The sequence below is a fragment of the Excalfactoria chinensis genome, chromosome 1 (assembly GCF_039878825.1).
Source record: "Excalfactoria chinensis isolate bCotChi1 chromosome 1, bCotChi1.hap2, whole genome shotgun sequence".
NCBI lineage: Eukaryota > Metazoa > Chordata > Aves > Galliformes > Phasianidae > Excalfactoria > Excalfactoria chinensis.
The window spans coordinates 94393949-94417413 of NC_092825.1; the positions used below are offsets into that span (position 1 = coordinate 94393949).

At 40.1% G+C, this 23465-nt stretch overlaps 1 protein-coding gene across 2 annotated transcripts in view; it reads left to right on the plus strand.

The window, feature by feature from the left end:
* Window positions 1-834: 834 nt before the first annotated feature.
* CXADR (CXADR Ig-like cell adhesion molecule) overlaps window positions 835-23465 on the plus strand; it is a 31789-nt gene continuing 9158 nt past the window's right edge. The window contains exons 1-7 of one of the 2 annotated variants that reach the window (XM_072347601.1): window positions 835-1679; window positions 15564-15730; window positions 16348-16552; window positions 16898-17056; window positions 19049-19171; window positions 19450-19588; window positions 19935-21424. In XM_072347601.1, coding sequence (XP_072203702.1) covers window positions 1040-1679; window positions 15564-15730; window positions 16348-16552; window positions 16898-17056; window positions 19049-19171; window positions 19450-19588; window positions 19935-20202 — 1701 coding nt within the window. In that variant the 5' untranslated portion in view covers window positions 835-1039 and the 3' untranslated portion in view covers window positions 20203-21424. Of the gene's footprint in view, window positions 1680-15563; window positions 15731-16347; window positions 16553-16897; window positions 17057-19048; window positions 19172-19449; window positions 19589-19934; window positions 21425-23465 lie in introns of those variants that run through there. The other variant, XM_072347591.1, reaches the window with a different exon arrangement.

Sequence of the window (23465 nt, forward strand, 5' to 3'; positions counted from 1 at the left end):
TGGACTTTCAGGGAAAAAAGCAATGCATTTTCCTATTTATCAAGAAAAAATAAAGATTCTGAGCTGGTAGGTAAAAGCTGCAGCTTTATTTACAGCACTCAATCATTCTGAAAGATGTCAGTGTACACTTCTTACATTCATTACTCTGGCAGAGATGGAGACACCACTGATTTCATCACTGGGAATCCCTAATTGAATGAATGGAGTAACACCTCCTCTATAGCCAAGCGGTTGGGAAAATGTCCCCGTGATGAGTTGCCCATTTGATCTAACATTTACATCAAGGGAAGAAAGGACTCGTTTTTTCAACTCCCATTTCTTACATACTCACAGAATATAATTATATAAAAACACCTGAGCTGTATGCATCATGGGCATCAAAAAGAAATGACGAACAGCAATGCAGTTGCACTCAAAAGCTGTGTTTGGGCCATGCAGTCTGACTACTGTGTTTGTGTCAATAGATTTATTACAGGGATTTCATTAATATGGGCAGAGCAGCGTACATGAAAAAAGAAGTGCTCCCCATGCAGCTTACCCCTTTACAAGAATAAACTGTGGTAATGGGAGGCCATTAACTTAACACTGTGTCATGGCACTATATATAGATTGTTATGCAGCTGATTATACATAGCAGTGAGTACTTTGAACATATTATACCCCGGACAGCCTGATCTGGTGAGGGGCAACCCTGCTCATAGCAGTAGGGTTGGAGCATGATAGTCTATGAGGTCTCTTCCAAACCAAGCCATCCTATGATCTTGAGAACAAACTCTATAGGGTCTGCTTTATCTAATGATAAATGTAATGGACAGTTTTGCTGTACACAGAACACAACACAAAACCAAGTCCTTCTGGAATCAGCCGCGACTACCATTTTGGGTGTCCTGTAGCTGCACCACATGATGAAAGAAAGCCGCGCGACACCATTTTATCTTCCTTTTGTCCTTTTCTATTTTTTCCTCGATTCCGAATCATTCACAGTCACAATACGTACACTCCGCACAGGCAGAGCGCCACACAATACCGCGGCGTTGCCATGGGGACTGCCTCACATCAGCCTCTCCCGGTGTCTTCCCCACCAGCCAAAGCCAGCCAGCTATCGATAGGAAAAAAGCAGCGGTGCCTTTCTTTTATGAGCGACGTTCACACCGCGCTCTCAGCATCTCACATCTCACTTCTGCTCCCTCCAACACACTTCCATCGCCGGCCCGTCAGTCGGGACGCTCCGGTTAACATAACGTCGGTACACATCACGATCGCTAAACGCAATAACGCTCGGCTTGGCCTTCGTAGCACGCGGGCCCGCTCTGGTAACCCTGCCCACGAAAAGCACAGCCGGCCCAGAGCGAGGATAGTTAACTTTGCAGCCGCACCGGGCGATGCCATTCTGCTGTGGGCACGTGTGGCCGCGCGGGACGTTCTTAGCGGCCCCGACGGGCGCAAAGCAGGCCGAGACCCCTCGGGGGCGGCAGGCCGAGCGGGCACGAGGCTGCCCCGCGGGGCCGGGCCGGTGCCGGCCGGAAGTGACGGGCGCTTCACCTGCTGGGCGGTGCGCGCGGGGCGGGGCGGCGGCCGCCGGGAGTCGCGGAGAAGGAGGCGGTGGTGCCGTTCGAACAGCGCTATGGAACCGCCGCCGCTGGTGTTGCTGGTGGGGCTGGCGCTGCTCGGTGCCGCAGGTGGGCGGCGGGACGGGCCCGGGACAAGGGAGGAGGCGCCGGGGTGCAGGTGGAAGGGAAGGAGGGGAGGGAGGCGGTCGGGGCTGCGCTAGGCTGTGAGAAAGGGCGGCGGTAGTGGGGCTGGGGGCTTCTCCCACCCCTCTGCCAGCTACCGGGGTGCGGCCGAGCCCCTCCCCCCCCACTCCAGCCCGCGGTGTGGCCGTGTAGCGGGGTGCGGTGCGGTGCACTCGGCGCCCGGCGGGGCGGACCTGGGCTTTGTTCGCCGCCGCGTTTTGTCTCCTTTATCCTCCTCGCCGCGTGTATCTGCCTGCTCGCCCCTTTCCCACCGCTCGGGCTTTGCGTTTCCTTTCATTCCTCCTCTCTTTCTTTCATCGATTCAACTTCCAGCGTGGTGGCGGTGGGGATTGCGAGAAACGCTTCCACGCGGCTCCCGGAGAGCGGAGCGGAGCGTCGGTTCCCCGCAGCTGAGGGCAGTGATACGGCCGTGCCCGGGGTGCACGGCGCGGTGTTTCCGTGTCGCTCCCTGCCCTGCCCTGGTGCCGACCGGCACCGCCTGGGCGTGAGCGGCTCCGGTGGGCAGCGAGGTTGTAGGCTGCCTGGGAGCGGGCACAGAGAGAGCCCGCCAGGGAAAACCGAGTGTGGGGAGGAAATAGAGCCTGAGAATCTGCGTGCTTAATGCCTCTTTAGGGCTGGTCTTCTTCTGGGAGGGTGGAAGGGACCCTGGTGTCTTATGGGGAGTGGCTGAAGGAACCGAGATTGTTCGGTGGGGAGAATAAGAAGCTCAAGGGAGCCTCCGCAAGTCGCTGAAAGGGGGTTGTAGCCAGGTGGGGATCGGCCTCTTCTCCCAGGTAACAGCGTGTCCTGGCCTTAAGTTTTCTAGAGGAGGTTTAGGTTGGATATTAGGAAAAGATTTCTCAGAAAGAATGGTCATGCTCTGACATAGGCTACCCAGGGAGGCGGTGGACTTAACTATCCCTGGAGGTGTTCAAAAACCACGTGGATGTGGCACTGAGGGACGTGGATAGTGAGCATGGATCCCGATGGGTTGGTGGTTGGACGTGATGATCTTAGAGGTCTTTTCCAGCCCTAACGATTCTATGATTTGTTGACTTCTAGAGCACCTTTGCAGCCCGATTTATCTGGATTCAATGAGGATGACTTTGTGCTGAAGAAGTGGGAAAATGGGGGAGTGTGAGGAAGTAAAAGCAGCTGAATTAAATGCTGTATCAAAATAAAAAAATCAAAAGTTGGCAGACACTTGGTTCAGTTGATTTATTGATCTCAATTTAGCCATGTGCAATTACTTGCACTTCCTTACTTCAAACTTATTTCATCCATTTCAGCCAGAATTGGTTCAAACCTAAGTGAAACTACAGCGGATACCAGAACACCTACAAAGGTTAATGATTAGAGCAAAGCATGTCAGACAGAGAGAGTTTGTTTCCTGTTGGAATGCTGATGCCATTGTTGATGTCACCTCTGTTTTGGGAAATTACTCATGGGATCAAAATTCTGCCTGTTTCACAGAGTGATGAGCTCTAATCTCTTGCATGAAAGAGTATTGGTAGTTCAGCATTAACTCGCTCTCTAAGCACTTGTGTAAGGACTGAATTACAAGTATTTAGGAGCTAGGTTAGTGATAAAGTTTATTGTTAAAGTGTTTCTTGTAGCAGAAGCTGTGGAAAAAATGCTTGAGCAGAGTCATACGCACTGTAGATGAGCAGGAGCTCTGCTATAAAGTGTTATAATGCTGTAAAGCTGGAGATGATTAACGTGTGGCAATGTGCAAAGCCAGAACAAACCTTTACACCTTCACTTCTCTGAGGTATGCCTGTGTCTTGAGACGCCACTGTGAAACTGGATGACTTCATGTACTGGCTTTCTGCATGTATGCTTTGATTAGGAGTGGTTTTATTTGTTGGCGTGGTTAGTTGAATAACTAGCCTGAAAGATACACGGATCTCATAGTCCTTCAAAGGAAGTAACTTAAATCTGTGTATTGCTGAAGTTAGTACAACATCAGTGATTGCTGGTGTTTTTTCCTCCACCAGGCTGTGTTAATATTTCTGTTGGTGTTCCTGGCAGATGTTACTTCCTTTGCTGAGGAAATAGATACCACTTTATGGACTGGAATTAGAGGAAAGGAACTCACCTGCAGTTGTGTGGGAGCTGCTGGCGATAGAGAACTGTCTCATTGTTGAAGTCCTTGTGTTTGGAGTAGTGGAGTAGTTTTATCATGGTACTTCAGGGCTTAGTCTGTGCTGTGTACTCATCTTTTTCCCTCTCCTCCCTGTATGCCTAATGTTTTTTGTTTCCACATTACTAACAGTTGAAGGTCAGAAATAAACCTCCTAATCTATACAAAATTAGTTATCTTGACTGTACAAAACAGGCGCTCAGCAGGCGACTGAATTATGCCATTTTGTGTTGAAAGAGAAAAGTGTTTGGATTTAAGCTGTCCCTGAACCCTGCTCAGGGCTGTAACCTCTTTGCTAAGGTCAATTTCGCAGTCATAAATAACTAAACTGAGAGCTTTCCCTTCCAGGAAGGAAAGAATTCATCCTAGAATGTTTTGGGATACAAGGGGAGAACAGTCCTTTTCACCCCTATCACTCTAATTGGTCCTATGCCGATTTTGGCAATTGCCTCAGCATTACTTGGTTGTGCAACTGAACCTGTGGTAGTTTCTTGAGTTGGTGCTGCTGGAGAATGCCCATACACAGAATGGGTCGGTGTAGTGAGACTCAGCCTTCTGCTCTCATGAAGACTTAGGATATGAATTTCACGTTTGGATGGCTTTCTGCAACTGTATGAGCTTTTCTAAAGCTGTTTTAAACGCACGCCAAGCCTGTGACAAGTGACAACTTGATGTTATGTATTGTAGTTAAATACCAACCGGTCATGTCAAGTAGCTGGGGATTTCCAAAATGTGCAAGCTCTCTTTAAATTAATATTGTACAGCTGTCACCAACAAATCCTGGATTAGGATAATAGAAATGTTGAATATATATCTCTGCAAATGTTGAAGTATTTTATTGAGGAAAATTGGTATTAAATTGTTCTCCAAAGAATGATGCAGAGTTCTGGTGTAAGGAGCAGGGTGGAAACTCAATGGCAGGTCAGTTTGTGGGTCTTATGATGATGGAAATTGGTGTGTTGAGTTTTTTTTGTTATTAATTAATTCTAAGCTTTCTAGAGTTCTCGATCATCTCAAGAGCTAATAAGGGAATCATAGTCTGAGACTGTCAGTGGCACTGAGCATGTGTTTACTTACACAAACTGGAACTGTGTGTACATTTGTTACCCTTTCCTGGTTGTACAGTATTGGAGGAATCATCTCATTTGAAGCACAATAAAGTTTTTGCAGGGTTTCAGAAGGCATGAGAATAAATATAGCTGCCTAACTTGCAACCCTGATTTAACAAATGAGATATTAACTTTTTCTTTTTTAATGTGCCATGGCAGAACACAAGGCTTCCATAGCTATGAGATGATTGCAGAGATAGATTCTCATCAGTGTTAACGCTTCTTAATATCTGTACATCTGCAGTGATCCTTTTAGCCTTTAGGAAAGGTAGTAATGCACTGCACATAAACACTTCAGTGTTTATTTGCCTTGAAAACTGGATTCAGCATGGCAGGAATCTCTTTGGTCCGTAGTGGTAGTTATTGCTGCTCTTGTGTGACTTTAATTTTTAAATTGTTTTTTACAGTAGTAGGGGGTAACTTTATACTCTATTAAATTCAACAATGTTTGAGGCTTTTTTTTTTTTAATAGAAGATCACGCTACTAGTTATATAATGTTTGGATAGGGCAGTTATACTAGGTTTTCTCAAAAACTATCATTAAACGGTGTTCATAAAACTTAGGTAGGTATTTCTAATGATGCTCATGGAGAGCAGAGCATGGTAAGTCAGCATTTGGTGGCTAGCACACTTTGTCAGGTATGCATAAGTGGGAACTTAAACCTCTTCATGTTTTTAAGCAGCAATGGGATCTCAGTGAAGCTTAAACTAGGAGAAATTTGACTACCTCTGGGATTAAATGGTCATTGCTATCCTAGTCTTTAAATGCTGAGCTTGGTGCACTTGGTCTGCTGAGGAGTAACTTTTAACAGTTTTCAGAGTTCTCATACTTATTTTAATGTCAGTGGACAGTAATCTGATTTCAGGACTTTTTTCCTGTATTTCCCAAATATTTTTATATTAAGTAGTAAAAAAAAAAAAAGCAGTAACTGGAGGTGGTTTGATACACCTAGTTACTGCTGTGACATCAATCTTGAGATATGAACTACAGTCATCTTGCTTCATTTAACCTTTTGTTTATCTGAAAGTATTTTATGCATTCTGCTGCAGAGATTATTATAGCTTGTCACTTTGGTCTCCTGGCTGGCTCCCTTTGCCAGCTTCCTGTGTTGGATCAAGCCTCAGCTGCCTGTCTTCACTTTCAGTACTTGTCACAGCATTTTCCATAACCGTTTCCACTTTGTGTAGGAATGAAGCTACCACACCTAAATGTCTTTTTTTTTTTCAGCTTCCTTCATTAATTAAAAAAAAAAAAAAAGAAAACAAACCAAAACCAACAAAAACAAATGAATACTTGTGTGCTTTGTCTTTGGGTTCTGTTTGTGCACCAAGAAATTCCTTGTAACCATCTTCAAATCTATCTCACCCTCAGAGTGTTTTGACATTCATTTGCCTCAGTGACCCAAGAGGTACATACACACCAAGGAGCTTGTTTTTGGGGGGCAGTATTGTTTCATCATGCTTCTTAATTAATCATTTGTTGTTTCTTGCATGTATTCATGAGCTTTTAATGGTAGGGACTCTTTTTTATTTATTTATTTTGCTCACGTTGCAACTAATACTTCATTTCATGAAGCTTTTAGATGCTGTGTGAAACATTAAATGTTTCAACAGTTGTATGGCTCAGCAGCTTGCAAGAAGAGCTCCCCTGCCAATTACATCAATTTAGTCATTGCTGGCTAAGTATACAGTCAGTTTATGTTGCCTTTTCTTTTAATTCCTCTTTTTCTAGTTTTCATTGTACAGGGAGTAGATATAAAAAGAGCCACTTCACTCTGTTGTCATGGGAGTGAGCAGGTGGCAGTGAAACTGGAGTTCTGTGGAAATCTGTTTCAGAAGCAGCTTGAATGTAAATAGGTCCGGCATCCTTGCTGGTAATTTCCTTTACCACACAAATGTGTTAGTTGTGTAAGTGCATGATGAATATGTCTGAATGAAGACTACTTGAAGCTTTCATTAGATTTATTTTACTTTAACCAGTTAAGTTACATAATTTCAAACAAAAGAGAGTTATGCCGACAGCCTTTCCTGGTGCAGGGTGGGAACGATCGTCAGTAAGATGGCAGAAAAGCATGGAAAAAAAAGAAGAAGAGTTCTGTGCTATCAATATTCTCCCATGTGAGAAAAATGTGTAACTGTGGTCTGAGGGAGCTTAGTTAGGAAGTCTTACTAAATCAGACAGTTGAATGGCTGGATTCAATAATTATTCTTGCGTCCTATTTCAGGTGGTAGCTGGCATTCATGTGGCTCTATGTTGAGCCTCTTCAGGGAGTTTTCAAGTCAGCAGAACATTAAATTTGCGCATGGTCAGTTTATACCTATACCTTTTCTTGATGCAACTCGATGAGCTCACTAGCTGTAAGAAAAGGGTCAGCTGTAACTACAGATCCACTTGAATGGGATAGGTAGCTTGATTTTTTTGTTACTGGTTTGTTTGTTTTTTTTTTTAGGTCATTTGTTGGATTGTGTGTTTGAAAACTGTATTGTAACAGATGAGCAGGATGGTGATTTTTTTCTGGCTGTGGGTTGGAGCTAGTCATGAGCCATTCAGCAGCATTAAGGAGCACCTAAAGTGCTTTATGGTCAAAAGTTTTGCAGTTCTGCTTACTGCTGCATTTAACTTTCTGACTATTTAGGGTGGATGTTCTATTTCCTGGAGCATATTCCTTTCCTTCTGTTTACCTATATATGGAGAGAGAAGAGATAGCAAAACCGAGTTGACGTTGTGTTGCTTCACTTTAAAGCAGCACCATGTCAGAGGCAATTAACAATTGAAGAGCAAAAAAACCCAATACTACTGAATAAAATAACTTTCTGTCTTAATGTGAAACTTGCATGTGCTAGAGAAAAATGTTTCTTGTTCACCAGCTCGGAAGAGCTCAAACTTCTTTACTCAAGTGAAAGTAATATGGCTGCTCAGTTAAGTGCTTGATTGTACTTGAGCTCCCTAATGCATTGACTGACGGATGTGTCTCATGCTTTCATGCAAAAGTGCTGCTTCATTCATTTGCCTTTTTAATGCTATCAAATTGTCAGGAAAAAAAACAAAACAAAAAAACAGAATCATGTAGCTTGATTGCTTAGTGACTATAAGCCTTCAATATCAGTTGGAGTAATTGATAAATATGTGATTGGCAGGGCTAGCAGCAAAAAACAGCTGCAATTGGTGTAGACTGGGGAGGAGAGGCAGGCTTTTGTGTATATTAGTAGTGTCAGAATATGTGGATTTTTTTCCATTATTATTATTAGCTTTGATTATGAAAGTCTTTGTGGTGGCTGGGTGCCAATTCTTTTTACTCTTTGGAATCCTATGTATGGATGGGTTGTAAGTATGATGTGACAGTGTGTTTTCACATTACACCTAGTTGCATTAAAGGTGTGCTGTGTTTACATGTGGTGCAACTTCGTGCGTCCACCTAGGTTGTTGCCACATTCAGCAATGGCTTTGGGATTCCTTCTTCCTCTCCCTTCTGTCGCAGTTAGTGTAGTGCAGTGGCTGAATTAATTCATTGAACACATTCATTAATTTGAATCACTCTGTGGCTGTGCAGCGTGGGGATGAGCAGTGCTTTTTACTCTGGCGGCAGCTTTGTTAGCGTAGGTGTAATATGAATTTCTTTCTGTGGGTGGGGTTCCACAGCAGCATTATGAAGGCTGCGGTATCCCCACAGCTTTTACGTGTGTGGATTTGTGCTCCTGAAACGTGCTTGGAAGGGTCTCTAATTCAGAGAACTCCATCTGGAAGGAAAAAGTAAAGAATGCTGTGCATGCACAATTTTTATCAGAGTTGACTATTTGGTTTGCTATTTCTTTTCATGAAGTGTTTTAGTGGCATAAAAGGAGGTGACAGAATCAGAATTAAGGATGAGAAGGCAGCTTCTCAGTAAGTCCAAATACTGCAGGTTGCACTGCGCCATACTTGATTGTTTGGATGTGACCAAGCATTAAAACTCAGAATTCATAGTAGTCTTATGCAGATGTTTGCCTGAACAATATTTCTTTGCTTAAAATTAATCACAGTTTTTGTTATATCCCCCTATTTGTGTGGCACCCTCCCTACCCCCCTCAAGCCTGTCCTTCACTTCAGCAATGAGATACCAGCTCTCCCACTCTAAACGTGATAAGCATGTCCCTCTCAAGTAAGGTCATCATCTGCTGTAGTTGCTAGGATACTTGGCTAATGACTTTGGGTTTAGCTACAAAAAAAGCTTAAGAATGTACTGAGCAACTTAGGAACACAAGGACAGTTAGGAAAAGAAGGGAATGTTAAGTCGAATCTGAAGAATGTCAAAGGAAAAGTAAAATGTGAGGTGAAAAAAGATTGGTAAAGCTTAAGCCCACGATTTTTGGGTTATCTTTGTTGCATAACTATTCCAGCTATTTCAGTGAATTACAGTTGGGAATGAAATGTAAAATCAGGCTATTGCAGGTTTAGGTTTGTTTGTAGTTCTGTTAATAGTTGACGTTTTATTTATAGCTTTAATAGTTTTTATAGTTTTTAATATATTTAATAGTTTTAATAGTTTTTAAAATAAATGCTGTTCATGAGATCAGGAGAAGGAACAACTTCTAACTTCATTGTTCACTGTCTCTTAAACTGGAGTTTGAGGATGCAACTCTGCACATTTGGAACAATATTAATTTGATCCCCCTTGAGAACTTTTCTGTAACAAGTCGGTTATATCCAGACTGAAAGAAATACTTTTGTCTTCTGAAAGACAGTATGCTTTGCCTGTTTCTTGTTGGTTTTAGTGGTTTGTTTTTCTATTGTGTGAGTTGAGAGGATTTATGGGTTCAGATGAACTCAGATTCAGTAATCTCACATTTATTTTTGAATTTATGAATTTTGTCACATTTCTTAGGATACGTAATTTTAAGGTGGTGTTTGTGAAATTCTGAATTACAGATGGTCTTTTTGAGCTATTCTCCCAAAACTGCCAGCTCAGATTGGCAAAACTCTTCAATTTTTAGAATGGGTCCAATTTTGGGTTCTGCATTGCTTAAAACCATGTTTCTGTGAGTCTGGGGACTGGATAGTGAAAAGGAATATAAGACTGTTCCTCTGGAATCTTTGAGCCTGGAGATAAGATTGAGAGTGGGCATAAAGGAAAACTCCCCTTGGTTAGAGAGGATCTGGTCATAGATTAACTCTGCACACAAATGCACAAGCCTCAGTGGGAAGCATCCAAGAAGCACTGAGGGTTGTGGCCGGAAGTGGTTACCAGGCTGTTCTCTGTCATCTTTGAAAGGTCATAGAGAATGGGAGAGGTGCCTGAGGACTGGAAGAGAGCTGATATTATTCCAGTCTTCTGAAAGGGCATGGAGAAGTCAGGAAACTACAGGACAGTCTGCCTCACCTCTGTTCCTGGGAATGTGATGGAGCAGTTTATTCTGGGTGCCACCTCTAAGCAAGTGGTAGAGAAGATTATTGTGAGTAGTCAGCATGGATTTTCAAGGGAAAATCATGCTTTACCAATCCAGTAGGATTCTACAATGCCTACTATGGCTGGGTAGATATCGGGAGAGCAGTAAATGTGGTACCTTGACTTCAGTGTAAGGCATTTGACACTGTATCCCATAAAGTCCTTCATGGGTAAGCTTAGGAGATGTGGGGATGGGTGAGTATGTAGTCAAGTGGATTGAGAGCTGCCTGACCGGGGAAGCTTGAAGGGTTGTGATCATTAGTGCAAAGCCTAGCTGGAGGCTTGTAGCTAGTAGTATCTCCCAGGGGTTGATATGGAGTCCAGTTTTCTTCAACATGTTCATCAGTGACCTGGATGAAGTGATGGAGTTGCACCCCCAGCAAGTTTGTTTATGATAGGAAGCTGGGAGGTATGGCTGGCACAGCAGAAGGCTGTGCTGCCATTCAACGAGACTAGGACAGGCTGGAGTGCTGGGCAGGGAGGAACATTGTGAGGTTCAACGAGGGCAAGTGCAGAGTCCTACACCTAGGCAACAACAGCCACGTGCATCAGTACAGGTTAGGGGCTGATCTACTGGAAAGGAGTGCTGTGGATAAGGACTTATGCATCCCAGTGGACAAGAGGCTGACAGCAAGCCAGCTGTGTGCCCTTATGGCCAAGGCCAATGGTAACCTGGAGTGCCTTTAAAAAGAATGTGGCCAGCAGGTTGAAGGTGGTCTTCCCACCTTTGCTCTGCCCTAGTGGTGTCACATCTGGAGTCCTGTGTCCAGTTTTAGGCTCCCCTGGTCAGGAAAGATGGGGAGCTACTGGAGAGAGTCCAGTAGAGGACTGCAAAGATGATTAGTGGTCTTGAAGCATCTCCTGTATGAGGAAAGGCTGGGAGAAGTAGGACTGTTCAGCTTGGAGAAGAATAAGGGGAGACCTTATCAATACTTATAAATATCTAAGGAGTGGGAATCAAGTGAATGGGGACAGACTCATTGCTGTTGCCCAGTGACGGGACGTGGGACAGTGAACATGAAGTGGAATATAAGAAGTTCCATACAAACATGAGAAAAAATGTCTTTACTTTGTAAGTAACAGAGCGCTGGAACAGGTTGTCCAGAGAGGTGGTGGAGTTTTCTGCTCTAGTGTTATTCAGAGCCCACCTGAGCACTTTCCAGTTCAACCTGCTGCAGGGAACTGTTTTAGCAGAGGAGTTGGGTGATCTCTGAAAGTCCGTTCCAGCCTCTAAGATTCTGTGATTTTTCTTAACAGTCCTGCCCTCCTTGATGTGGAAGCAGATGAAAAGTTAGAAATAAAAAAACAGGAAGGGAGAGCTAAAAAATATATGATTTGAAGAAGCAATTCCACCCTAGTTACTTTGAGGCTAGGCACGGCTGGGAGACTACTCAGTGAATGCGCCTCTAATAAGTGATGCCCCCCTCCGTGACTGCTCAGACAAAGTGAAGTTTGGAAACAAACCCCACTGTTTGGAGAGCCAGCACCATAGTTGATTTTCCAGGTGATATAACTTCACCAGGATCATTCTGACGTGGATTTTTTCCCCCCGTTTTTGCTAGAAATGCTCTGTTCATTCATCAGCTTTCTTTTTGTAGCTTATGGCAAAACCTTCCTTCACGTTGATAAGCTGCACTTGTTTGTGCAAGAAGTGCTATGGAAGCTTAACTAGACCAGTTCTCTGACTATTTGATTGCTCAACTTCATCCTGCTGTTAGTAAGGCAGGTTAGATGAAATGGGAAAGAGAGGTTTTTTATCTTGTCTTTCCTGACACTGTCTGTAGAAAATTCAAGATTTCTCTGACTCCATAAACTTGGGATGTTTCCTGCACAGCAGAAGAGGTGTGGCTCTGGTTAACTTGCAGGAAGTACTATACTGGTAGATAGGAAATGCACGTATGAACATCTGTCTGAATGTTGACGGATTAACGCGTCCTATCTGGTGGACTTTAGCTAGTATAGGCAGGCAGGTTTTTATCTTCCCTGATCTATTTGTAGATTGGGCACTTTTGAGTTTTAAGTTGAGGGGTACGTGGTTTGTTCGTGTCAGTAGCATTGGAAGTGTTAGATTTAAAAGTGTTTCAGATTTTTGCTAAGGTGGTATGTTGGTGATTTTTATTTTGCTGCTTACTGTGAACTGTGCTTTGTTTATGAAATCTGCTGTAGCAGTGTATGATAAGCACAGTGTCAAACATTGGCTTGCATTAAACATTAACTGTTTGGAACTTATTAAGCTAACAGTACTTTCTCTGCTTTGCAGTTGGCTCTTACCAGTGCTGTGTTATCATCAAAATCTGAGTTATTTGCAGAACTCTAAAATTACTGCGTACTAAAACTTGCTCTTTAGGTACTTACCAACTACAGATACAGAAGCAATACTGCTGTGCCATTAAAAAGTAATAGACTCGCAGTTGTTGAGGGCTGTGTTTGGAAGTAAAATGAGTATGGTGGTGAGTTGTGTTTTTTTTTTTTAAGACTGAAGTCTGTCAAGCAAAGCTTGCTTTCCTTTAGATCACAGCTGTGCAGGCAAACATCTGTAACCTGTGCTTGAAAGAAGAGTCTCTTACGTGAATTTTATAGCTTGCACTTCTGAAGACACTAATACACATTTCCGATTGGCACCGGTATTTTCTTAAAACCTCGTTTTATGAGAAGACTTTAATGCACCTAAAACCATTTCCTGCTTACAAGCAAGCATTGGCAAACTATATATATATTTTGGAGAGCCCGTTAGTAAAGTTGAAGTACTTTGCAAATGCAGGTCACGTATGGATCAATTATGATTTTAAGAGCAGCAACAAAACGTGTGAACTCATTTCTTAATTCATGTGGAAGCTGTCTGTGCTTTTATGAAGTTATGCTCTGTGGTGCTCTCTTCTTCAGCCTTTGTTTTGAGCCTGGTGGCAGTGCTACTTTCAATGGTCTACCTCTGTACTGCTGTTCCCCTCTGTTTTTTTCAGCTGCTGTACTTTATTCTGTTCCAGCTGATGGTTTCTCTCTCATGTTACCTATTTAGGGAGGGATTGTGTTCTCTGGGTTACATAACACTACCATAGCAGTACTATCCAATTGCCAGAAACGTTTACATCAAGCCTAAATTTACAGTTTGTGTAAGCCAGAAATCCAGAATTTCAGTGTATCCTGAACTCTTCACATTCTTCGTTTAAAAAAATAAATAAATAAATATAAACTAAATACAGAAAAAGATTGAAAATTTACCTTCTGTTACTCCTGTTGCATTGTCGAATGCCTTCTCCATTTGTTGTGTTTTCTGTATTGAAGACTTCTGAACAAGCGATACTAATTTCCATCTGTTTGTAACAAGCATTCAGTTTTTCCTAGATTAAAAGTATAATAATGTAGTTTGCTAAGCTTTGTTTTACCTGAGGGGGTATTTGATGTGAAGTCTAAATATTCAGAAAGAACTAGTTTCCCTAAGGATGGTAAGTTATTTTGCACCCCTTTTGAAATGATAAAACTTTCTTCAGTCCTGATGGTATTTCCTTGTAGTGCTCTTTGGGGTCTGTTTCTCAGAGAAGTACTTAATTCCATGTTGTAGGTTTGAGATTCCTATGCTCAGAATCCAGAGTATGTGTGTACTGACTAGTTATGTTCTTCTAAACATTTATAAGGGATAATACTCATTGTTCTGTATCAAGGAATAGGAATAGCACCTTTGAGTAATTGGGATAACTATAAGGAATCTTTGTCTTTCTGGTATGTTAAAAGAACCTGAAAAAAGTCTGAAGTTTTATTAGTCCCCCTTAACCCAAAACAAACACAGATTTTTCTCTCGGCCTGATAGTGTCATATTAGCATTAAGATGCCGCAGGCAATCTACTCATGTTTTGGGGGGTGTACTAGGGGAGTGAGCAGAAGTTGTGTCTTTATGACTGGAATGGGAACTGAAGGAGAAGGGGGAAGTTTGGTGACAGTATCATTTGATCATTTGTGTGCATTAGCTTTGCATAGATCTTTAATGCATTTACTGAAGTGACCTCAGTCATCTACTTTCCTGCTGCCTGCAGAGTCCACAGTGAGTGCTTTAGTCTTACATCAGCTTACCACTGTCTTTGCCTTCTTTTCTGAGTCTTTACTGCTTATGTAGTTGCAGTAGCTTTTCAAGACTATCTAATCCTGCAGCCAGTTGTTTACTCACAGTGCCAGCACCCCTGGTTCCTTTTCCTTTGCCCTCAGTTTTGTAGTCACTCTTGTTTCAGGTTGTCTTTAAGTAGCATGGGTGCCAGTGAGAGTAGGTAGTAGTAATAATTTAAACAACAATAACAAAAAAAGTAATAACAAACAGTAGTAGCAATAATACTGTAGTAGTTCAAGGGCCAGATGAACCTTGGCAGTCTCTTAATACCGAATCTGTCTAAACCAGCTTTGTCAACATACCTGGCAGCAGGTGGGTGTCTCCTCTACAGGAGGGAATTTCCAGCTAGTTTGGCCTCCCACTACCTCCTAGTGCTAGTGCTTGATTCGAACCCAGCTGGCTCTGATATCTCCTTTGACTAAGATGCTTACCACTTCTGCCTGTAATTCTAATATTGACTAAGTGGGTAGACTAAAAAAAGTAGAAAATAGCTTTGTATGCCAGCATTCTGAAGAGTTTTAGAGGTGTTTTGAAGGGATTAATTTGTTCACTCCTTCCAGATCAAGCAGTCCCAAATTCACAATAGTTTTGTCAATCCTCATTGACTCTGTCACTTTCATGCCCTCATTTTACCAACAGTTTTTTTTATTCATTCAAAATGTCACTAGGCATTTCCTGTGTTTTCCTTTTTCCATAACTATAACATCAAGGTTTTCAGCAGCAGCCTTTTCATGTATTTAGCTTTGTATGGAACTTGAGGTATGCAAAAGCTGAAAGATGCAACTGCCAATTGGCTATGATTCCAAACTAACAGTAACAATCTTTGTATTGTGTTCAATAACTTCACAGGATTTCTTGAGTAGCAATGAAAGTTTAACATGATTTTTTTCAGTGTTATAATTTCCATACAGACATACAGAGTTTGGCTTTTTAAATTTTACTTATTTGACTATCTTATTTTATTTTTTTTAGAAAGATATACTAATGTGTAATAGAACACTTACTATGGGAACTGTGTGTGAAATGTTTGTAAAACAAAAATAATTCTTTTTTTAATAGGTCTTACAAGGAGCCTGACTATAACTTCAGCAGAATCAGCATTTGAAAAAGCACAAGGAGAGAGAGTTACATTGCCGTGTACTTTTGTACTCTCAGAAGAAGATGTAGGCACACTAGATATTGAGTGGGTCTTAATACCAGCAGATATTCAGAAGAAAGAAGAAACAGTAAGTAACTTAATTTTTGGCAGCTGTAATTGAGTTATTAGACACAGTTGATGTGTGTACTTCGGTAGGTGACACTTGACTTTCACCTTTTCAAAATGACATACGTGTGGTTTTAAATTACTTTGGAGCACCAATGTGGAAGTTTTGAAATAGCGAGAATGTTACAGTATTTTATACTTAATCCTATATTCACTGCAAACAACTCTAAAATTAAAAATGATTCATAGAACAGAAAACTCTGCTCTTGTACGCCTACGTTATTTTCCTGATTGCTGGTAGTTCATGAGTTCATTTGGTATTATGTATTTGTTAGTTATTAACTCTTCCATTTATTCTGAAGTCTGAGATTTTACAGAGTGAAGATTAGATAAATAGTTTTCTTAAAGACAGAAGACAGTGTTGACATCCTGTCACCTGAGCAGGTATTGCGTTGGAGTATTTGTTAGAGCATTTTGTGTGGTGTTATTTGGGGGAAGAAAAAGGCATGTCACTCCCTGGGATTGTTTTAAACAGTAAAGAGAGACTGCTAAAAATCTGAAGATTTTTTTTTTTTTTTTTTTTTTCTTCAAATGTTTATATGCCAAGTAGATTCCTGAACTGTATTTCTTCTTTTACAGATAATTCTATATTCTGGAGATCTGATTTTTAATCATTATTATCCTGCTCTGGCTGGGCGGCTGCAGTTTACTAGTTCTGATCCCAAATCTGGTGATGGCTCAGTGGATATCCTGAATTTAAAGTCAGCAGATACAGGCACATACCAGTGCAAAGTAAAGAAGGCTCCTGGAGTTGAAAGCCAAAAAATACAGTTGAAAGTACTTGGTAAGCAAGTGTATTTTTTTTTTTTTTCTTGAATTTTCAGTGGCACATCTGTGTTTACGCTATCCTTCATTTTACATATAAAATGAAAATGTATGTAGGGGAAAGTCATACTGAATCTACAGTAGTGCATCCCATTACTAAGTCTTCAGGACAGGGGCAGGCAAAGGAAATAATAGAGTAATGAACATTTTAAAAGATGCTGCATCTGATTCATATATCATAGATATTTTTTCATTCTTACAGAAGGCTTTGTTGTATAAAATTTCTATAGTAAAGTGTGCTGACAAGCTAAAACATTACTATTTTGATTGTGACTTACTAACTCAATAATACTTTGTTTATCAGTAAAGCCAGCAAGCACTAAGTGCTCCATTGAAGGATCACAGGAGATTGGAAAGGACATCGTATTGAAGTGTGCATCACAAGAAGGAACCCCACTTTTGTATTATGACTGGAGAAGAGTAGTAACTGGCACACAAGGACTTCCTGCCACTTCTGTGCTAAGTATTGTCAAACTAAGTATTTCAGAATAATAAATAATTAAGATTGTATTCGTATTTTTGACAAATTTTGACTTGTTAGCAGCTTACGTGTGCTTTTAATATAGAGCAATCTAGAGAAGTGCCACTTGTATCCTTTCAGTGGATAGTGAAACTGACATTTGAACAAGCTACTCCAAGTTGAGAGAGATTCTTATCATTAGGTTTGCAGAATCATGCTCATTTCTGCATACAGATGTTTTGACTGCTCTGGCTTGCTGATTCTTGGCTGCTTTTCTGTTCAGATGAATGGGCTGAAGAGTCAGAATAGAGTCTACGCCACTGGTTTGAACTGCGTTTTCAGAAATGGAAATAAAACTTGAATTTTAGTAGAGATTGAAGTGAGAGCTTCAATTCCTGATCAAGTGAAGTGATGGAACTGCTTAGTTAAGGAGGGGAGAGAATACGTGTGTATAGAAGAAAAACTGTTATGAGTAAAGAAAAAAGATAAGGTTATCCCTCTTCTTATGTGAGCTGACATCCAGGAAAGATTTTCTTAAAAATACTGGCTTATAAATTGAGAATTGTTATTGTGGTGGTGTTGGATTTTCTTTTCTTGTGAAAACTTAGTTGCTGAAGTTTATTAGGGAAGTTGATTTTACTCATTTTACTCAGTTTAGTTCATTGGTAGTTTCTGAGTTCTTTGAAAGTTATTCTGGAATATTTAATTATGCTTTGCAGTACCAATTCTTTTTTACTTTTGCTGTAGTTTTTAAAAAAACAAAACAACACAACCTCTTTAAGCCTGGAGATGGTAGGTTTAACTTGCAGATAGAGCCCTTTAAGTATTTGCTTAGAAGTTTTTATGACATAGAGGACAAAAAGTATCATCGTATGTCCAAGAGTAGTTATAGTCTTGGGAAGAGAGATTAGGAACATGTGTGGATCTTTCTCATAATGATCTGTCCTCCTGTTATTTATGCTTCAGGACCTTCAGTGTAGTTTAATTGACCTAAACCAAACGAAGATGACCATCTGAACTCTGCTTTGTACTTCTCCATTCTACTTCAAACTATAGTTCAGCAGTATCTGCGTCATAACTCCTAAAAATTGAGCTTGCCTTGTGCTGTGCTGTTTGATACATCCTATTTCTTGTTTTGACAACAAGCAGTTAGTTATTAATGTCTCTGTATATCACTCAAGACCTTTAGCTTCTGTTGTGGTTCTCTCTTCATCCACATTGCAAACTTGTCTCGTAAATAATTTGATAGTGCTAGACAAAAATGAGGAAGTGTATGAAAATGGTGTGTAACATCATAAAGCTGCTGTTGCTTTGGGCTTGTGTATGTGGTTTCAATATGCTGTCAAGAGCCTAGATGCTGCTGAAAGAGCTAGGTCTTTGTGTGATTATTTGTTATGGTGGTGTTGTCTCTTGGCAGCTTGGGGTTTAAGTGCTAATGGCAAATCTATGAGCAGTCTAAGTGTTCAAGCCATTTGAAGTTCATACAGTAAAATCTCAAAGGTAGCTACCAGTTGCTTTGGAAGCCTCTCTAGAGTTAAATGGTCACCCACTGGATCAGCCTTTTGTGTTGAACATGAGTTCTGCTGACATCTGAGCTGTTTGCATAGAATAACTTTATATACAGAAGAGAAGGAGATTCCTTTGGGATGCAGTTAATCCACTGTATTTTAAAACTCTAGGCTAGAGTGAGGGAACTTCCCATTTTAAGCATCCTTTTCTTTCCATTAGCAGAGCAACTTGAAGGCCTTAATACTAAGGTCAATTTCTAAATTGACTTTAGTATTAATTCTTAATTTAATTAATTTCTTTACTAAAGTAAAAGACTTTTACAAATAGTAGCATTGTGTAATGGAGTAAGAGTTTGATTTTGAGAATTGCTTTCAATATGGCATTTTTAGTTAAGATTTCATGTATGTGCTTGATTAATAATTGTTTCACTGAATTGGAAATTAAACTTTGGTAAATGGTGAACCTTCTGCTTTTTGTTCTTTGTAGATAAAAATACAGGGGAACTTATCCTGAAAAATGCCTCTAAAGATTATTCTGGTACATACAGTTGTGTTGCTTCAAACCGAGTTGGCACAGATGAATGTTCTGTTCAGCTGAATGTCACACCTCGTAAGTGTTCACTGTATAGTAGTCACATAGTGTTTTTGTGTATTTGAATAATTTTGTTTCTCTATATTCTTAAAAGCTTAAAAACAACAACCACTGTTTTGCAGCTGAGGGTTGCTGCTTTAAATTTGTACTTTGCCAAAGTTTTGTTTTGTTTTTTTCTTTTTTAATGCGGAAAGATATGATTCTGTGACTTAGAATGACAGGAGAATTGTAACACCTTTATTTCAGTGATACACTAAGTTTGATGCTTAAACACTACTCTAATTTATCTATTCTAGCTATAAATACAGCTGGTGTAATTGCTGGAGCTATTGTGGGAACTCTGTTGGGTCTTGCCTTATTGGGTTGTCTTGTCTTCTGTTGCTGTAAGAAGCATAGAGAGAAGAAATATGAGAAAGAAGTACATCATGAAATCAGGTAATGACATGTCTGGCTTGAGGGGTGCTGCTTGAAAATTAACTTCTAAATGTCTTTCTGCAAGGAAGATAGCTCATAGTTGGGATTTCTGTTTTAATCTGCCAAATTTATTAAAACTCTTAACAGTTTATCTAAGAACTTGTTTTGAATGTGGTGTAGTCATGCCTACCTACTTTCAGTAAAGATCTTAAAGACAGTGAAAATTTCCTTTTATTTTTTTAACAGAATTGAAAAAAAAAACAAACAACTTTTTGTCTGAGTCAGAATAGGAAGAAAGAAATGTTATTATGTAAGCTGTGTGGTAGCAGTGACTGAACTTCTGTTGTGCAACTGTTCTTTCTTTCAGAGAAGATGTTCTGCCTCCAAAAAGTCGCAGTTCAACAGCACGCAGCTACATAGGCAGCAATCGTTCTTCTCTGGGTTCAATGTCTCCCTCAAATATGGAAGGATACTCCAAAACCCCATATAGCCAGGTTCCAAGTGAAGACTTTGAACGCACTTCTGGTCAAAACCAAACCATTGCATCTTCAAAGGTAGCTGCACCTAATTTAAGTAGAATGGGAGCTGTCCCCGTGATGATTCCAGCACAAAGCAAAGATGGGTCCATAGTATGAAATACTAATTTAAGTCCTGGGTTTTTTTTTTAAATGTTTGTTGTAAGTATTAGAGAAAACTACAGTATTCCGACCCTCATTTAAACAATGGCATGCTATTTTCCTTGAAGAAAACGAACATGTTTTTTTGAAAAGCCACCAGTTCTCTTTTTTTTTTAATTTTATTTTAAACTTATTAGTGTGTAACAGTTGAACTACTGAAAGTGTGGAAGTTCCTAAATATCAGATACTGAATGTGTTTGGATCTCTGGTGGCTTACTGAAGAGACACTCTTAGCTGATGTGCGGTTTTCAGAATCTGAAAGAGCAACACAACTGAGAAGTAACAAAACCATTTCATATGTAGACCATGAAATTCCTCAGAGTTCTTGAAGCTTTATTCTCAATCTTGGATTAACAGGACTATTCTAATTTGGCCACTGTATTGATGAGCTTGCAGTGGGGCTGAAATACTGAGGATGAATCTGAATTCTGCTCAAACTCAGAGGATTTATGCAGTTCTTTAAATTCGTAATGTTTGTCTGGAGTGTTTCCTGAGTTAGTATCTCAGGGGCTGCCAGTCATTTGGTTGGTTCGGTCAATTTAATGAATCTTTTCTGAGTGTAAAATCACAGTGAGTAGAAATGTGACAGGAGATTTTGCAAGCTTCTTGAAATCAGAATTTACTGCAATGACTAGTTCTAGTAGTGTCAGGTAATTAATTAATCCTATGTAGCAAGTCTTAATAGGTTGTTACTAGTGGTATCTAAGTTCTAAAATCTATAGCTCAACTGTTACATCGTCAAAGTAAGAGCAAACATGCACCTCTGCAGGTCTTAAGTTAGCTGTATCTCACATTTTCCAAAGCCTGCTTAGATTCTGAGGCAGTGTTCTTTTTCTAACCTAAATACCTAGAAGCTTCATGGGCTTTATTAAAGCTGTTAAGTAACTGGTATTTGATAGTTGCTCTTGCTCTAACATCGCTTCAGAAAAATCTTTTCTAGATTCAGGTAGGCAACAGATAGTCTAAAGAGACTGATGCATTTTTTTATGTGAATTTGCAAGAAATTCACTTCCTCATTTCTTGTGTGTTCAACGCTCCTAAATGTTCTTAATAGATGTTTAGATTCTCATCAGCAAGAGCTTCACACAACCAGAATCTAAGAGGAAATAGTTATCTAGAATTGTTGATAGGAACGTGATGTTTGAAGAGTTCATTAAAAATAAAAAATAAAAAAAAAAAATCCCATTTTTGCAAGCTTAAAATATTACAGGAGAAATAGGATAATTCCTGATCTTAGTTGCACACCTACTTAAAGTTTTTTTGATAGCTTCTGATGACTGATACTATATATCTGTAGAAGCTGGATTTAAAGTTAAAGGCTCTTTGAATCTTTGGGGGTGTTGTTGTTTACTTTCCTTCCTATTTTCTGATCTCTTTCTCATCTTGTGCTTGGGAGTGTAGGGAGGAGTCCCTTCAGCTTATTCTAGGTGAAGATGTTAAGCTGCCCATTTTTTTTGGAAAACTCTAAATGAATACAGTATGTGGCACAGAGGTTGGTGGAAAAAAAATATTTGAAGAGCTTGTTGAAAGGTGTTAGGAGTGTTTGTATGTAGCAGCAGTGTGAGATAAGATTTCCTCAAACTTCTAGGCTTAGTGTTCTGCTTTCTCGTAGCTGGTTAGATCTGTGATAAATTATTTGACTTTCTACTAAATATTTGTCTTATGTGTAGCTAGATGCACAATTTTTGGTTGGCTGTTAATATAGAAAACATACCCTTCATACTGAATTTAGATACTTGAATGGCTACTAAGTGTTCTAGACTTAACAATTTTACACATTTGGAACTTTTTTAGATTGTAAACTTATACTGTTAGAGATCAGACTTTTTATCTTTCATGTGTGCCTTTTCAATAAACTTTGCCTGATTGTATCTTTGGTTTTTATGAACTTTCTGGTGCCTAAATTTACTGTTTGGACAGGTGCTTAGATGATGGTACAATTTTTAAAACATGACACTGTGATCTGATTTCTTGATTCTTATGTACTATTTATACCTCTTCTTGCCTGTTTCTGGATGTGATTTCAGTGGCTCTCTGTATTGTTCTGTATTTCAAAATGTGAGTTACTCCTTCAATTGATAATTACGATGTAAGTGTTTATACTCCTGAAAGCTGTTCAGTTGAACTAATTAGATGGATGATTGACTCTTACTTGTGTGGTGAATAATAGGTTTAGAAACTGTGCCAAACACATGCTTGTGAAGAACAATAGATGAGGAGACATCTTCTTGCATCCAATTACTATGATAGAAGAGACTTTAGGATATTTTAATCATAAACTGATTGTTTACCTTGAAGCTAAAGGCCTTTCCTGAATAAAAGGGTGTGGTTATTTGGATCATAAATAAAAGTTGAGTACAAAACTAGAACTGAATCACAGACTGAGAAATAGCTAGAGACCTAAGCAACCAGGCAGCAAACCTACGGAACTTAATTCTTAGCCATCTATGGACATATGTGAGACTAGGTGTGGCTTTTTTTTTTTGTTGTTTGTGTCTGTTACTGTTGTTTTGGTTTTTTTTGTTTGCCCTGTGACTCCGTGCTTTCCATAAGGTAAGCCCTGGGACGCTCAAGAGTAGTTATCTCACTCAAACATGCAGATTGGAGTTTACATATGCTTTAATGCTCTGTCAGATTGCACAAAACAATAAATCGACAGAATGGAAGGACAGCATGATATGCCCTAAGAGCCTAGCTGTTAGGCTTAGTAGCCTTGACAGTGTCTGTCTATTTATGTAATGGCATGGAAAATAAAAGGAATGGAATCTGACATAGTCCGTATCTGAAATAAAGAACCTCTGACTTGGGGTAAACTTTCCCTCAAGTTGCTCTCATCATGCCTTTTTTGAATGAATAAAACAATGCAGCAACATAATAGCACTATTATAAATGATTTCTTCAGTCAGTAGATTCATCATTATAATTCAACACTGCGTTATAATTCTCAAAAGCAGCTACTGTAGTTTAGCAGCAATTTTTAGCTGTGTAGGACACAAACTGAGAAATCATGAGGTGTCTGATGTTACAGATAAACCTGCTAACAGAACTTCTCTGGGAAGTAATGGCAGCTGATATGCCAGTTGGAAGGTGGCATTTTTAATGTCTCATTATATTTAAAAAGAGGGGAAAAAATAGAGGAGGGAAGATTGGTATTGTTATGTAAATAGTCTGAATGAGCTCAAGAAATTACTAGCTAATGTCATGACTGTAAACTTGCTTGT